At 42.4% G+C, this 15551-nt stretch overlaps 1 protein-coding gene across 2 annotated transcripts in view; it reads left to right on the top strand.

The window, feature by feature from the left end:
* Positions 1-12389, top strand: part of CREB5 (cAMP responsive element binding protein 5) — a 215754-nt gene extending 203365 nt beyond the window's left edge. The window contains exons 8-10 of one of the 2 annotated variants that reach the window (XR_014896181.1): positions 3217-3444; positions 4450-5000; positions 5673-5758. Coding sequence is in view for 1 of the 2 variants with exons in the window: in XM_085307535.1 (XP_085163661.1) it covers positions 3217-3444; positions 4450-4558; positions 5673-5836 (501 nt within the window). In the remaining variant the exon portion in view is untranslated. Of the gene's footprint in view, positions 1-3216; positions 3445-4449; positions 5001-5672 lie in introns of both variants that reach the window. The other variant, XM_085307535.1, reaches the window with a different exon arrangement.
* Positions 12390-15551: the final 3162 nt, after the last annotated feature.

The following is a 15551-nucleotide window of genomic DNA, read 5'->3' as shown; positions in this document are numbered from 1 at the left end:
AGGTCAGCTGCTTTCCTGGACGGCAGCGCTGTTGCTGCCTGTCTGCTCCCATGATGCAAAGACAATAGGGATTTCTGAAAAGATGCCCTAATGGGCAGAAAAGAAAGGTTTGCTGAGTAATAAACACATGGTTATTACTTTCTAAACCCATCCATAGTCCCCGTGGCATTGTCCTCTTTGGGGGTCAGATTGCTTCAGCAGACATTAATTTTATGGTGCATTTTACTAATTATTAACCTCCTTATTCTTCTGAGCCAGATTCCTCAGTTCCAAGCCACCTGCCAAGGGACAGCATGATCCACATTGCTGTGAGCTGTGTGCTCCCATGCCATAATTTTTGTTACTCTACACTTCACCCTTCTGTAATGTCAGAATTCATTTCATGCTTTTCAGCTACCATTTTGATACACATGAGCCTAATGAATTATGTTTTGCTAGAATGAATGAATGGGAATTAATTTTGTAGTTAGCATTACAAAGAACAGAGAAAAGTGTTGGATCAAGGATCAAAGCAGAATTCACCTTGTAATGCGTATCTTTCTCAGACAGATGTTTTACCAGGTTGTAGCTGTTACTGCAGAAGGATGCTGTTATTGCTGTGTTTGTCATATTATCATTTCTTCATATCAAATTTACCAGAGTGATAGCTTAAGCAAAGATGGGGTTTGAATGTTATTTCCTTCTATTAGCTCTYCTAAGTAAGTTTGTGTTGATTATAGATATGCAATAAGCATTCTATGAAAGCAAATTAACCATGTTTTTAGYATAAATATATATTTTTTTCTTAACTGAGCATGTACTTACATAGGCAGGACTGGAAAATCATGCTAGAAAATGTTGCTTAGACAGTTATCAAGATACAACCTAACAGATTTCAGAGTTCAGTGCTATTTAGTAAGATTCAGTGAATTATCCCATGTGACATTATTAGTAATGTTAATAATAGCCTTTATAATTAATATCTGCCAGAGATGGAGGGAAGATTTTCTTCTTGTTCCGAAAATATGCTCTAACTGCCCAAACACTGACTAGTACATTCTGAAAACAAAATGACTCACTATTTATTCAGGAGAAAATGACCATATGAGGGGAAGGAAAGAGGGTAAAAAAAAAAAAAAAAAAGAAAGAGGATGGTATAGTTACCTTCATCTGTCTGTGCAGCAGGCCTGACTGGAAGATTTAAGAGAAAGAGTAACTTTTTATGCTGGAATGAAAAGGAGAAAACTAAGATAAGGAAAGCTTTTGGTGTCCAGAAATGTAAATAACAGAACTCTATGAAGTCTTAGAAGGTGTCATATGCAAGAAAATGAAGAGCTGTTGATGAGATGTTGGCATTGAAGGGGATTGCTGATGCCCTGTCGCTCCGACGTGCTGCCGAAGGGGCCACAGCAGCTGGGAGCAGCTGGCGGCCCCCAGCAGACATTTCCTGGGGCCGGGGTTGGGGCCGTGCAGGCAGCCACGCGTCTGCACAGCCCGGGCACTGGCAGTGGCTGCCTCCGGGCCCCGGGCTCCCTGGGCCACGGCACTGCATAGCCTGGGCCCGGGACAGSCGCTTCTGCCAGCGAGCATAAGGACTTCCTACAAATTGCAGTGTTAAACATCATTCAGATAGTGTGGGGCAGCTTCTTTATTTTTAGTTGTTTTTTTGGTTTTTTTTTTAGTATTTTTTCTGTTCCTACCAGTGACACTCTCTGACTGTGCCACATAAAGCTGGGAATCCGCTTGGCTTTGTACGAAAGGCGTTTGCAGTTGCACGCTAGAGTTGCACACAGGATTGCCGCTGTGGTGGACTGAAGTCAGCTGGGGGAGGGAGCAAACTACTCCTCACAGTCTGTGGCCCGATTCGAGACAGGAAATCCACCTTGCAAGACGCTAGTATCGGTTTAGTTGAGACAAGCAGATGTATTAGGCAAACATGTTAATCGCCAGGCTTGAAATTCAGGGCTCGGTCTGACACAGTGCCGAGCACGTCCCCTCCCTGAAGTCAAAAGGAAGCACCTTGGAGGCTTGGGCCCTCGCCAGGACGGCGGGGTTAATTTTGAGTCAACAACTGAGGTTTCCAGATCGTTCCCGCCCGTGCTGGGGCTGCGGCAGTGGGAGCAACGCCAGCCCAGCCTGCGGCTTTGAGTCCCAAAAGGCAGAAACCCCAGGGGCCAGGGTCACCCGGCCGAGGCAGCCGGAGAGGCAGAAAAGCAGTCCCCAAGCGGGCTGTCCCCGGCTGCACGGATTGCCTGACAACCACTGGACTTTAAGGCAAATACACATCTGTGACAGGGTTTCACTACGTGGGGCTGCTGCCACCACCTGCCTTTTCTGTGCTGGCCGAGGACAGCTCCTCCCAGGAGCGGGATGGGTACTCGCCGTCACTTGGGAAGGCATCGATCCGTGTCTTTCCGTAATATCACAGCAAAGAGGCTGGGTATGGCRCCCCTTTGCCATTGAAGCCAGGCTGCTGGATAGAAGGGAGGACAGCGGTCACGGCGGTCAAAAAGAGGGCGAACGAGAGCACTTGGGAAAGGGGACTGTCGTAGTGTCTCCATGCAGTGCCAGGATACCAGCCTCCCTTCCAAAATGCAAGCTTGGGGCTAAGTACCCTTAAAAATCCTCTTTTATTGAATCTTCTTGTGGGCACTGGGATTTGCTGGCTTTTAACCGGAGAGCCTTCCTGCCTCTCATAATCTCAGCCTGTGCTTTCCGGGGTCTGCACGGGCAGTAAGGGCACTGCAGCTCACAGCTCCAAAGGCTGTAAAGCCTGAGAASGCAGATGGGTAGAAATATCGTAAAATTTTGGAAGCAATTAAAAAAAAAAAGAAGACTGAAAGAAGGCCTCTACAGTCTTCTGCCTTGATTAAAACAGTTGCTGTGGGAAACTTGACATTTCAGTTTGAAATAAGCGGCAGCACAGAAAGTACCTCAGCAAAATGTTTTTATATTTTTAATAGCTGCAAAGGAAAAAATATTTTCCCTGCTAATATTCAGAGAATCATTTCAAAAAATGTCCCCTTTGACCATGGCAGCTCTTTGCCAGCAACTAATTGAAGTGGCACCTGGTGAAGCCTTTCAACTCATGCCCTCTTCAGGCTTTGCCAGAAAGCCTGCAGCCCCACACCGCGAGTTTGTGAGCTTCCTCTTGCCCTTTCRGCCTCGCCGCGTGTAACTGTTCCTCTCCTCGCCCAGCCTCCCTCACCCTCCGTGTTGCATTTTCCCCCCCGCAAGGTTTCACCAGCAGCCCAGCAGATGCAGCCCACTCAGACAATACAGCCGCCGCAGCCGACCGGCGGGCGCCGGCGAAGGGTGGTGGACGAAGACCCYGACGAGAGGAGGCGGAAATTTCTGGAGAGGAACCGAGCCGCTGCCACGCGCTGCCGACAGAAGAGGAAGGTCTGGGTGATGTCACTGGAAAAGAAAGCAGAAGAACTCACCCAGACAAACATGCAGCTTCAGGTGCGAGCTCCTGCCGGCCTCCCCGAGGGCACGGAGGCGCTCTTGTGCTGGCAGCGCTTCGCGGTGCCACCGGTCCCCTGTCGCCTTCGATGCTACCGCCACGCGCTAGCTTCATAACGAGACTGCAGGCAAAGCTGATTAATCCAGATGTATGTGGCTCAATTAAAAAAAAATAATAATTGTAGCAGGATAAGCCAGGAAAAAGCARTCCTGGGATTTTGAAGCCTTTGCTGGACTGAGTTGTATTTATTTTCTTTTGTCACTTTTTGGAAGTGTCATTAACTTAGCTATAAAAGGCTTCTTCAGAACAGGGCCTGTAGCTCAACCCTGATTCAAAGCCGGTGAGAGAGAAGCATAAAGAGGAGCATAAACAGAATGGCCTCTCGGTGAGGGAGCGAAGGGGAGCAGAGGCATGTAAATGGTCTGCACACGACGATAAAAGCGCAGGCAGTGGGAACGGTGCTGCTTTTACACCGGGCACAGCACTTGGGACTGGTCACGAGATGCGCTCGCGTGCTGCCATTTGCATGACCGCGCGCCCCCGAACCCCAGAGCCGTGCGTTACCCGGTGCGGCGCCGGCCAGCCGCCCGCCCGCCGGCATGTCCGCGGTGCTGGCAGCCRCTCCGCTGCGCCGCGGAGCTCTGCAGGCTGCGCTTTGCCCCCAGGGTTGTGGCCTCTGGTGCTGATGCAGAAAGCCAGAGTGTTTCCTCAGGGCATTAAAACACTGACTGAAGTATCTCTGCTGATAGCAGCGAACAGTCACTTGACAGGGCGGTTTCTGTCAGGAAATCCAGAAGCCAAATTGCCTTCAGAGAAACAGTTATAAAATAATGTCATAGACAAACGTCAACGTAAACCCAGCATACAAACGCCGAATCTGCCAGTGCCTTTTACAGCTGCATTTTAGCCGAGCTGCGTAGAGCAGTTTGTGTTCTTAGATTAAACATCGCAGAACGGTGTGCTTTCAGTGTTGTGGCAAACTAAATCCACTATTTCTTTTCTAGAACGAGGTTTCCATGCTGAAAAATGAGGTAGCACAGCTGAAACAGTTATTGCTAACACATAAAGACTGTCCGATAACAGCTATGCAGAAAGAATCACAAGGATATCTAAGTAAGTAGCTGGTATGTTTGCACTGTCTCCACACTAGTCACAAGAACGACAGAGTTTCTAATTCTTCCCTCCAGAACCCCTTGTTGTTCTTACTATCGCTTGAACCTGCCGTCTCAAACATCATCTGAGCCACCCAATCTCCTGCCCTTATTTAACCAGCCCCGCTCAAAAAAAAAGCCACGGTTTACCTCAAACAAAACCCAGCTAGCTTTCCCCACCCCTCCATTCTGCAAGGAGATGCACCTGGATGGACGCTTGCTCCCATGTGGAGGATCCCCGTTGAACTCAGACTCCAACCCTGCAAGAGTACTCCTGGGCACAGTGCTGCCAGTACATTAAAATAACTCTTGAAACGAAAGGAAAGTTAAAAAGGAAAGAATTACAGTTCTCTCCAACGAAAATGGTACTGTGCTCTGACTCAGACGTGGCACGGGTTTTCAAGGTTTGTCCTTTTTTAACTCTTCTCTATCATTAAAAAAAAAAACATCTAATGGAGACATTGAATCGATTCTGTCTAGTTAATGCATTTTGCAAGAATGGTAATTTACGGACAAATTCTTTGCTTGGCTCTAGAACAGCTCAGAAGAACCTCAGGGCTGGGTTAATCTTAGCTAGATTGAGGCATTCTCTTAAAATAGAGCCCATTTCTATCTCCTCTGCATCACTATGCATCTGGCTCTTTAACAGTTACTCAAATAAAAAATATATAATTGAATTACATGCCTATCAACTGTTGCTTGAATTAAATTTTCTGTACTGCAGTGCACTGCATTGCAATTTAGATTTCTGCTGGAGCAAATAAAGCATTTAAGCATCCCCACATTGGTTTTTCTACACTTTAAGATATTAGACTCTTTTCAAGATCCTAGCTCCTGAAGTCAGCTTAATATCAGAGAAAGTAATTTAAGAAAAAAAGAAAAATCCCCCAAATCAAAAGACAAAAACTATATGACAACTATAAGTTTTGAAATCCTAGGACTTCTTAGTATCTCAAGTTGTTAGCATTGCTGCCTTAGCAGTACATCCCTTTACCAGTACTATAACCCAGCTGAGGGTTTCTTCACTGAGGGATAATTTAACGCCTGCTGTCTTTTTCCCCTCACCCCCTTCCTAGGTCCTGAGAGCAGTCCTCCTGCAAGCCCTGTCCCAGCTTGCTCCCAGCAGCAAGTCATCCAGCACAACACCATTACCACTTCGTCCTCCGTCAGCGACGTCGTGGGGAGCTCCACTCTCACCCAGCTTGCCAGCCACAGAACAGACATCAACCCAATCCTTTAAGACTGACTGATCAGAAACTGCTGTGGGAGTGTGGTAGTGTATCAAAGCGTCCTCTGTGCTAAGGACATTTTCAACAGTAACTCAAGCCTGGAAGATTCCTCAGTCCTTGAAAGACTCTGGCTTGCATTTTTATAGTTATTAAAATGTCTTTTATACTTAGTTACATAAAAGGGAGTTATGCAATTAATATGCTATCAGCTTGAGAAATGCTTTGGTGCTTTCTCCAGTTTTTTTTTTGGTACCAGTTACTTGTTTATAAACCTAACTGTTTCTGTACATAGTCATGTTTCCTTCTCACCAATCTAGCCTGAAGCCTCAGAAATACGGAGTTGTGTTAAACTGCAGCTTGTTAGCTGACATGAGGCATGAAAAGTATTAAACAGAGTCATATGTAGGTAACTAGGATTAATTAGGCTATAAATATAGAGAGAGGGCATCTGCTGACAGCATAATAAAAAATGAGTTAGCGTTGTGCTATCACCAGAACCCCATCTTGTATTCAGAGCCTCTTTCAAAGTGGTTATATAATACGTGGCTATCAGAACAAAACCCCAAATAATGTGCTCTTTTGTCTAGCTTTCCTCCTTCAGCTCTCTATCGCCCCTGTCCTTTTTGTCCTTCAGTCATTCTTACATCTTCCTTTTCCCTTTCCAAACCCTCTACCCTTTTCTTCTCCAAGCTTCTTTCTGCTCTTTTTTCATTCCAAGAATTTCTCACTTCTTTTTACTCCCTTTCTAAGAACAGTGATGAAGAAGCAAAGACTTCAAGCCCACCTAAAACTGTTGGCACGGTTGCTCCTTTCACTAGCTCTTCACCCACAGCTACGCTGCACTGAGCATTTGTGTTTTAAAAAATAGAAAAGCTCCTGATTTAGTGTTTTTAATAAACAGTGAAAGGTGAAAGCAGTGTAGTCACAGGTGAAGCACGATTGAGAGCCAGCTGTGTTGATGCTAGCAGCCATATAAGCTTGTAAGGTAAATGTCTGTGGCACGGTACAGGCATAGCAAATAACACCTGAGAATTACAGCAATTTTTTTGCGCTGCCAGTCACTGACATAGAAAATCCATGTAGTATATAATAATTCAGAAAAGTTCTGTTCCTTAACCTGGTTACATTGTTTTATCATCAAATGCTAACAGCCTTGGATTTCACAGGCTATAAATGAAAAATAAATCAGTCTAACTATTCTGACCAGTTGGAAAAATGCCATTTTTAATTACCAGGGAAAGACTTGTTCTTTGCAGGCATTTCTTTAAACATACATGGACTGGATCTTTAGCTGGCAGACATTGGTGTAGCTTCACTGACTTTAATGGCACTTATGCCAGTTTACCACAGGTCTGTCTCATTATGACACTAAAAAAATAAAAAAGAAGAATGCAGCTGCTAGAAAGTACTGCAAGAATGGCAAATTCCACTACACTCTCTGGTTGAAACTCAGTCCTGCAAAGAGGGTCTATAAAAGGGCCTTATGGCACAATTAAGGTTTTTGTTTGGACTATGTGCCAGCCCATCAGCACTACTGATTTGCATCCCAGAGTAGTACCAGTGATTGATGGGAAAATCAGACGAAGATGATGCCAGTTAATTATGTTACCTTTCAGCATACTGGGACCTGATTTTGCTCTCAAGTCTGTCAGTGGCAAAACCTTCTGCTGGTTCCCATGGGAGCAGGATCAGGCTCTGAGCTGGTGATAAATGTTCAAACATTCTGAACTGCATTTTTAATAACAAAAGCTAATTAATGTTATTCCTGGCAAATACTGTAGTCCTGCACATACTTTGTTCTGAAGCTAAGTTCTTGCTCTCAAAGGCTGTTTCTTTGGTATGRGAGGAGTAGTAGTTTTAAAAGGGTGACTCTTCTCAGTGTGGGGAGGGAGAGTTAAACAAATAAAGCATGAGGCACTGTAATGAGCAGAGCCCGTTTGGAAGGAAAAGTAAAATTCTGAGGATCATTCATTTCTGAATTAGTTCATATATTGGTAACTAACTTTTTATCAGTATTCTTTAACAGCTGTCTTTCCATTTATGCAAATACATTCAAAAGAAAAAAATTTTTAATGTACAGTGTAAATCTTGACTTGATTATATAGTCTAAGAACCAAAAAAAATTACGAAAAAATACAAATGTAAAGGATTTTCTATTATATTTTAGACAAACATATACTTTTAAAATGTTTTAAATACTGAATCTATAATTTTTTTTAACCTCCGGTTGTAATACCTAAATGGTTTTGCTTCATCATGGCTCCCAAGGGAACTTTTTTCAAATTTGCAGTTGAGCAAAATGTTCCAGTTGAGTATCCACAATGTATAAACAAAAAGCATTTCCCTGAATTTCATTATTCACCATGAAAAATAAAATGTCATCATAGGATTAATTTAAAAACTTTCCCTCTATATGGGTAGCACTTAAATGCATTTAAAATAAAATCAAAGTTGTTGGTAATATTAGATTACCCAGTTGTGCTACAGTGCACTAGAATTAAGGTTTAGCTTCATTTTTATTCAGTCTCCTCAATTAAAATATTTAGCTGTTAAACTGAAAGCCTCTACATTAAAAGAAAAAAAGCAAAAAAAAAAAAAAAAATACAAAAACCTTGCCTAAGTTTTGTTAAATTCAGCAACTTGACAGTTTGACTGATGTGTATTATATATAGCTCAATTATTTCTTTTTTTAATGCTAACTAGGCAAGCCAACCACACATGTTGGCCTAAATGTGTAATTACAATGAAATGTCTCCTCTCTATACTATTGGCCTTTAGGTATAATCATTGCTAGTGATGTGGAAATAAGTAAAGGATGAAAAGCTATTTGCTATTGCTTCTTGTAACTCTGTCGCAGGTTCACAGGCCAAGACAACATGCAGCATATTTATATTAGCTATATTGGTAAAAGGACCAACCATAATCAGGCACCTTATATTATTCATCAGATTCACTTCCACATTAAAATATGCTTGTTTTCTGAAGGACTGGTCTTGCAGCCCTCACTTTATGTTGCTAGTGCCTCCATACACCGGAGGCTGTCTGAGTAAGGGCTGCAGGAAGAGCCCCACCGTCTCTGTGCTGTTCGGTTACGGTTTCGGTGGAAGTGGTCTCCTTCTAAGCACATCATTCGAAATGCACTTACCATGCTCTTGCATTCAAGGAGAAATCCCGCTTTTTCATCAGCTACTAGTGGAGACTGACACGCTTTTCTCCTGCCTTTGGAATTCAGCCCATTGCAACGCTTGCCGGTCTCTGTACCCATCTCATGGCTGGCGTGGACTATTTGGACAACTTCCCTCTTTCGCCTTCCCCAGGGTTAACAGGGCGGCGAGTCTCCGCGCACTTCTTATTCAGAAGGAAGCCTGCAAATGTTTAAGGTATTTCTGTGGACAGCATCTCTCGTTGTGCAACATCGGAAGTACGTTGGAAATCTCAGCCACAGACAATTGCAATACTTTTATCGCAAAGAAACTATGCTGTGATTCAGTTCTTTCTTTCCCACCCCCCTTCCCCTGACTCAATTTATGCAAGCCATATTCCTAACACTGCCTGTGGGAGACAAGTAGTTTGTGTGCTATCATGGTGTGTTTTATAAGGACGACGATGGTGATTTATGGAGAATTTCATGCTGTTTTGAGTTAATTCCTGCTACGAAACTAAATGTTTGCTGCCCATGTTCTGAATAGTGGAAAGTCAATGGTTCAGTGCCTCAGTACGTGTGGATTCAGTGTGTTAACTGACTCTGTCCTGTTAACTAACAAGCCAGCCATAACTGTTGTTAAATGCCCAACTTTTGAGGATTCATATTTTTTTAAGCAACAATATTTAGCGTTTAAAACTAGCCTTTTAGTTTAGGCAAAATGTGCTTTTTAGCAGCTAATACCTTTTTTAAAAAAAAGCATATAGAGTGAATTTATGAAAATTCATGAGGACCAAAGCAATTTTAAAACAGGAATCTATTAATTTAGTATTCACATAGAATTTTATAAAGTATTTATTAATAAATGTTATTTTAACACATTCCATTTGAACAGTATTCTTGTACAGAATCTGTTTGTTTGTTTTTTAAGTTACAATATTAGTTTTGCAATAAACTACTCTAGGTGTGTGTGCATCTTAATCTTTCAGGGTCTCAAGCAGAAGCCATCCATCTAAGATGGAAAAGTTTGCTGAGGTCAGTTGTATAGAAATTCCTAGAATTAAATGTTTTCCTTAAAGCAGCATCTGCTTTTTTTTTTTTTTTTTTGGTAGCAACAAAACAAATTATAAACCTTCCGTTGTTTCTTTTTTATTGGAAAAAGTGCTTTCTCATTTTAGAAAGCACAAGTCAACATATAACTGGAAAGTCTGTCTTTTTTTTTATTTTTTTCCTTTTTTTTTAAGGTTGATTATATACATCACCATGGAAGATCTAACTCCATCCTTGTTTCTTTTCTAATATCACATAGTGAGTTGCACTATACTGCCTTATCATTGCCTCTTCTGTCCTTTTACTAAGAGTGTTCCTTAGATTTAGACCATTGAAACTCCATTATACATCAGATAAAATTACTGGAGAGGGAAGAAGAAAAAAAGATTGATCTGTAGACATGAAAACTAAACTGTGCCTATAAACAAAACCAGTTACAACTAATTAGTATCTTATTTCTACATTTCAATTATTTATGTTTTTTTAAAATTGCACTTTAGCTCTCACTTTTTCTTGCTCTCCCTTGTTGAATCATTTATAATACTCTTGTAAAACGTTTGCACCAGATACATTTATATGCTTTCACTGGTGGCATATCTACAACTTGTCTCTCACACCTACCCAAACGGAGAAGCTGAGAACAGCCAGTCTGCAGTGTGACTTGGACTTTACACCCTCTTCATGATAGCATATAAATGTTTTATTATGCAAAGTGTGTGAGGCAGCATCTAAGCTACATTTATAATCTCTCATCCTGAGAACCAAAGTGTCCTGTATATCGTAGGTCAGGAGACTGGCTGTGTTGTGCATTATAATGCACTTTTGACTGTTGTCCAACCCACAGTAGCTGTGAAGCTGCAGTGGTAACAGTGGCCATACAATGTATTAGACTTCTAAATCAATAAAATGTGTTGCCTATAACTTGACTAGGGACAGCACCTTTAAAAAAAAAATAAGAGACTAAAAACTTCTAAGGACAAACAAAAGCAATAAAATCTCAAGTGAACTGAACACACAAAAAAAAAAACTGTTCAGTTTTTCATCATGTAAAATAGTCATGTTATTGCAAAGACAAARGAGACAGTTTACATCTGTTACGTCTTTTTTCAGAGCTTACTGTTATCTCAGTTTTATCAGTGGCTTTACATTTAGAGCTAAATTGCTTACAGTATTGTTTTTTTCCATAGCTTTCAAAACAACTTTATAGCAAATGTTAAAACTGTGTGAGGCCAAAAATGTCAGTGTCTATGCACACACAAAAAAGATTGATTCTCTAAGTGGAAATCTGATCCTTTCCCAGGCTCTCCTTGGACTGGAATCAATAATTACAACTGGCTATATTTAGACCAATGTGTAATACCTGGTATTCAGGATCTCCAGTTCTATATTTATGCAAATTAAATGTTATTTATGTAAAGTTTCACTTGGTGGAATTGTTTCCGAACCCTGCTGTAATAGCATGCCGTCTTATGTTTTAAGATGCAAACCTCTTTTCAACTAATATCTTTCAAACAGGCTTCTGAATGAAGACTGAAATCTCATTCTCACTTTACAGAAAGCGCAGCAGTGTCAGGAAACAAGGGGGAGAGAGGGCTGATAGGGCATTTGAAGGGAACTGTTTTCCTTGCTGGAATCTAGGAAATTCCAGAGACATTTTTTTCCCCACTCCCCAGGAGCTGAAATTGCTATAATATCCCTGTCAGAGATGACCTTTAGCATGTTTCCAAAAGACAAAATATTTTGCACGAAAGGTGTATTCACCCTTCAGAAGAAGAATTACCACTGAGAGTTTTGCCACGGACTTTAGAATTGGGACTCAAGTGTTTCCAAGCCCATGTTTGTGAGCTCTGTACTTTTCTCTGTAACAGCTCGATTTAAACACTGGGTTGCAATCACCAAAGTTGCTTATTTGGAGTATTGTCATTGTCCTGGTTTTAAGGAAGTTTTAGCACTGCTTGGAGTAAGCCTAAACTATCGAAGTTTATATATATAAATATATATATTATATTAAAAAAGGTGCTGTCACAGTAAGTTTTGGGCTTGAGGTTGTTTGTATTGTATGCAAAGGTTTTGTGTTTGTTTGTCTATTTGTTTTATTCTGTAAAGCAACCACCTTCCTTACTGGAGGGAGATGATTTTTTTTTTTTTTTTTGGTACATAAGTGTAAATACTTGCTGCAGCATTTAATATGTTTAATTTTATGTTAAGCTTTTTGTTGCATCGTGAATCCATTATTGTTACAAATGGACAATGAGTTCATTGAAACTGTTCAACTAGGTCAGATTTTTACATCTCTTTCTAGCTAGAAGAGACAGGATTTTTGTGCATTTGTACAAATGTTAATAATATCACTGCAATTCCAATATAATAAAGCACTCAAATATAAATAATTCCAGTAGTCTGACTGTGCCTATACCCTAGACATTTTACGGTACAAATAATTCATTCAAGTAGACCAAGCTGCTCTTTTGAGATTGATATTCTCAGCTCGCTCTCCAAGGCAGATGTACCTGAGAGCTCATAGCTACTTTGTGCTTAGCTGGCCGTGGAAGGAGTGAAATCCTCTCATCTTCCCCCAGAATCGATGGAGGAATACACTGCTGGGTACAGGCCTGTTTGGCTGTTAAGACTGAGGGGCTGTATGGACCTTGCACACCACCTTCGCACGGGGCGAGAATGTGCCCTCCAGAAGCTGAGGAAACTTAGCGCTTTGCAGGAACAAGTTATCTGGATGTTTTCCAAGTGTGGAGGCTGCAAGACCTCAAAAAAGGACTTATGCCATGGAGTCAAACATGAGGCCTCTGCGCAGGGATGAGACAAGCTGTTACTTTGGTTTTCCTTGCAGCTGGAGAGTGCTTATATCAAAATACACTCTATGCTTGTTATCCCGCCAACCTTGCCTCTTGCCAAAAGCTGCCTGGAAATGGATTTCCTGCTGGGCTAATTAGCTCTAATTGTGATGCCCCTGTTATCTTGCCAACCTCATTTCTCACTATAAATTGGTCCAATGCAGACCTTGGCACAATAATGTGTAAACTGTAATCTAAAGTTAGTCAGGATGAGCCCATCTCTCCAGCAGGAAAGCCAGCTTTAGATTAATGCAGCTTTATGACCTTGCTGACAGTCACAGAGTGGTTGCCTGACCTGACCGTATTCAAGACCTGAAAAGTGCAACTTTTCCTACAGGGACAAGCACGCCTGCAAGAGCTCAGGCCCTGTGTCACACTGCAGGAGGCAGCCCTGGGTGGCACGACACTGTTTCTCCCTTGGAGGCCCTGGCATGGGCACAGTTTCTGCTGCTCTCTCCCTGCTTTGCAGAAGGCCAAATGTGGCCAAGAGCGTTCACCCTCCTAAAAAGGGTAGGAAAAAGGCAGAGCCATGCAAGTGCTCCCACTCTCCTTTTGTAAAAGTTGGGAGATGGGGTAGCAGATATATATGGCTCCCTTTTTAAGGGGATTCTGCAGCCATTTGCCCAGGCTGGAGCCATTTCTGAGGCAGGATATTTCTTCCRTATTGCCTTTAAAGTAAGGCTGTCATGCTGCAGCTTAGCCTGTATTTATATAGCAGGGCTCTCATTCTATGACCAAATACTGAAAAAGGATCATCATATCTATAAAAATAGATTCCTCTCACGAAGCCATATCACAAGACTGTTTTTATTGTCCACACAGTTATATTTACACCTGACAGCATGAGCTAAGCAACATGTATTCATGCTGAGGTAACACTGCCCTTAACAGCTGATTCATGGTTTCCCAAACCTGATTGCAATATTTGTTCCTCTTCCAAGCAATGCACTGCTACTATTGCTCTCACAGGGCAGTTCTGGACAGCAGACATCATAACAAAGTTATTATTAGAGAAAAAATTAGTCAGTGTGAGCGCATGCTCCTTCCTCTGTCCTTTGCGGGGAAGCAGACAGAACTACGCTGAACTGAGAGCACACTGGATCTGCCAGAAGGTTGCTCTCATTTACACCAGTCAGACCAGTGCTGTAGAAAGACTCTTTCCCCCTGCCAAATCAGCCCCCTTGTGCTTTGGCTGGACCCTCCCTGCCTCTCAGCATGCCCCTAGCTTTCTCCCAAACCTAGGCTGAATTCTCAGCTACTTGCTCTAAGGAGACACAAGACTAATGGTAACACACTGCAGGGAGTTTGGGGGGAGATGATCAGCTTGCACAGAGGGCACTCTGCATATCCAAATACACTGGCAGCATACACAAGATCAACAACAGCAACTTGGAGAAAACTCCTCAAAAAAGTGGCGTGTATGGTGGGGGAGCTGAGCCCAAAGGAATCTAGAGATAAACAGAAGCAAGAGCTGAGAAACTGCAAGGAGACTTGTGCTAGAYAGTCCTTTCAGCAGGAAGACGAAGAAGCAAACAGAAATTAGAGTATTTTGTTGGGTTTGAGGCTGATTTCTTTTGTCTTAACACTGTGCTACAACATCTAAAGCTATGATGACACAGCATGATTAACATCAGCTCAGGCCCATGGTGCTACTTGGCTTGAGAGGAGGAGTATGAGCTAGAGAAAGGCCTCAGCTGGACCCAGAAATGGATTATATTAAACTGGTGCTGCACTACCTGAGCTGCTTGGGTAAGTTTAGAGCTGCCTTGTGAAGCCACTCCCTGTCTTACATTTCTAGCCTCRTTTCAGTAAAGGTGAGCAGCAGGCATGGGGTAGAGGCAATGCTGAATACCCTTCAGGATGCAAAGAGCTCCAATAGCATGTCAACCTTCAGACAGCATAAAAGGGCCAAAGCCAGCCYGTTGTTCCTTCCTGGGCAACCCTCCTGCACACAAGAGCTGGGACAGGCTRCAAAATGGTTGAATCAGTTATGCTGTCCCTGGCACCAACCCCAGCCATGCACAGCTCTAGCCAAGCACTGTAGTTGAGACCCAGCTTTTGTCTCTTCCTGTCTATCCTAAAGCCCAGGCTGCCCAGCAAAGGGCAGTGCAAAGGTAATGGGTCAATTCAGAGGGAAAACAAGCTTTCCTCATGACAATAGCTACTGGCTACAGCGCCCCAGTATRGGAGACTCCAGCCTTTGGACTATCCCCAGAATTACCACACTGCACCCATTTTCTTTACGGAAAGGTTTTAGTCACACTCATTTGAGAGCTTGGTCCACAGGCAACAATCACAAGAGGAAAAAAAGTTTCCTAAGAATTACTTAAAAGAGCATCAAATTATTAAGAAAGGATGAATGGGAAACGAAGGATTAAAGTTAAATACCATCAGTCTTCAGATTAGAGCAAGCAAGGGTTTGAGGGTTGAATTCTTTGGTCTGCCTTGCTATTGCAAGTGGCCTAACTTCTTGTTGTTTCTACCTGTCCTGTTGCAATAGGAACATTTGTTTCAGYCATATATAAGCAAGGCATTGGTGCTTGTCATTTGCTTAAAATGCTCTTTCTGCAGCACTCCTGATCACCATTTTTCCTCCAGCCTGCTATATTCTCCAGTGCAACACAATGCCATGTTTCAAAATGACCCCTCAAAGCTGATAAAATATTTAAGACGTGTGTTCTGATT

The sequence above is a fragment of the Rhea americana genome, unplaced genomic scaffold, assembly GCF_003343005.1.
Source record: "Rhea americana isolate MKP2758 unplaced genomic scaffold, rheAme1 scaffold_26, whole genome shotgun sequence".
Taxonomy (NCBI): domain Eukaryota; kingdom Metazoa; phylum Chordata; class Aves; order Rheiformes; family Rheidae; genus Rhea; species Rhea americana.
The sequence above is the reverse complement of the archived record's forward strand: the minus strand, read 5'-3'. Positions and strand labels throughout refer to the sequence as shown.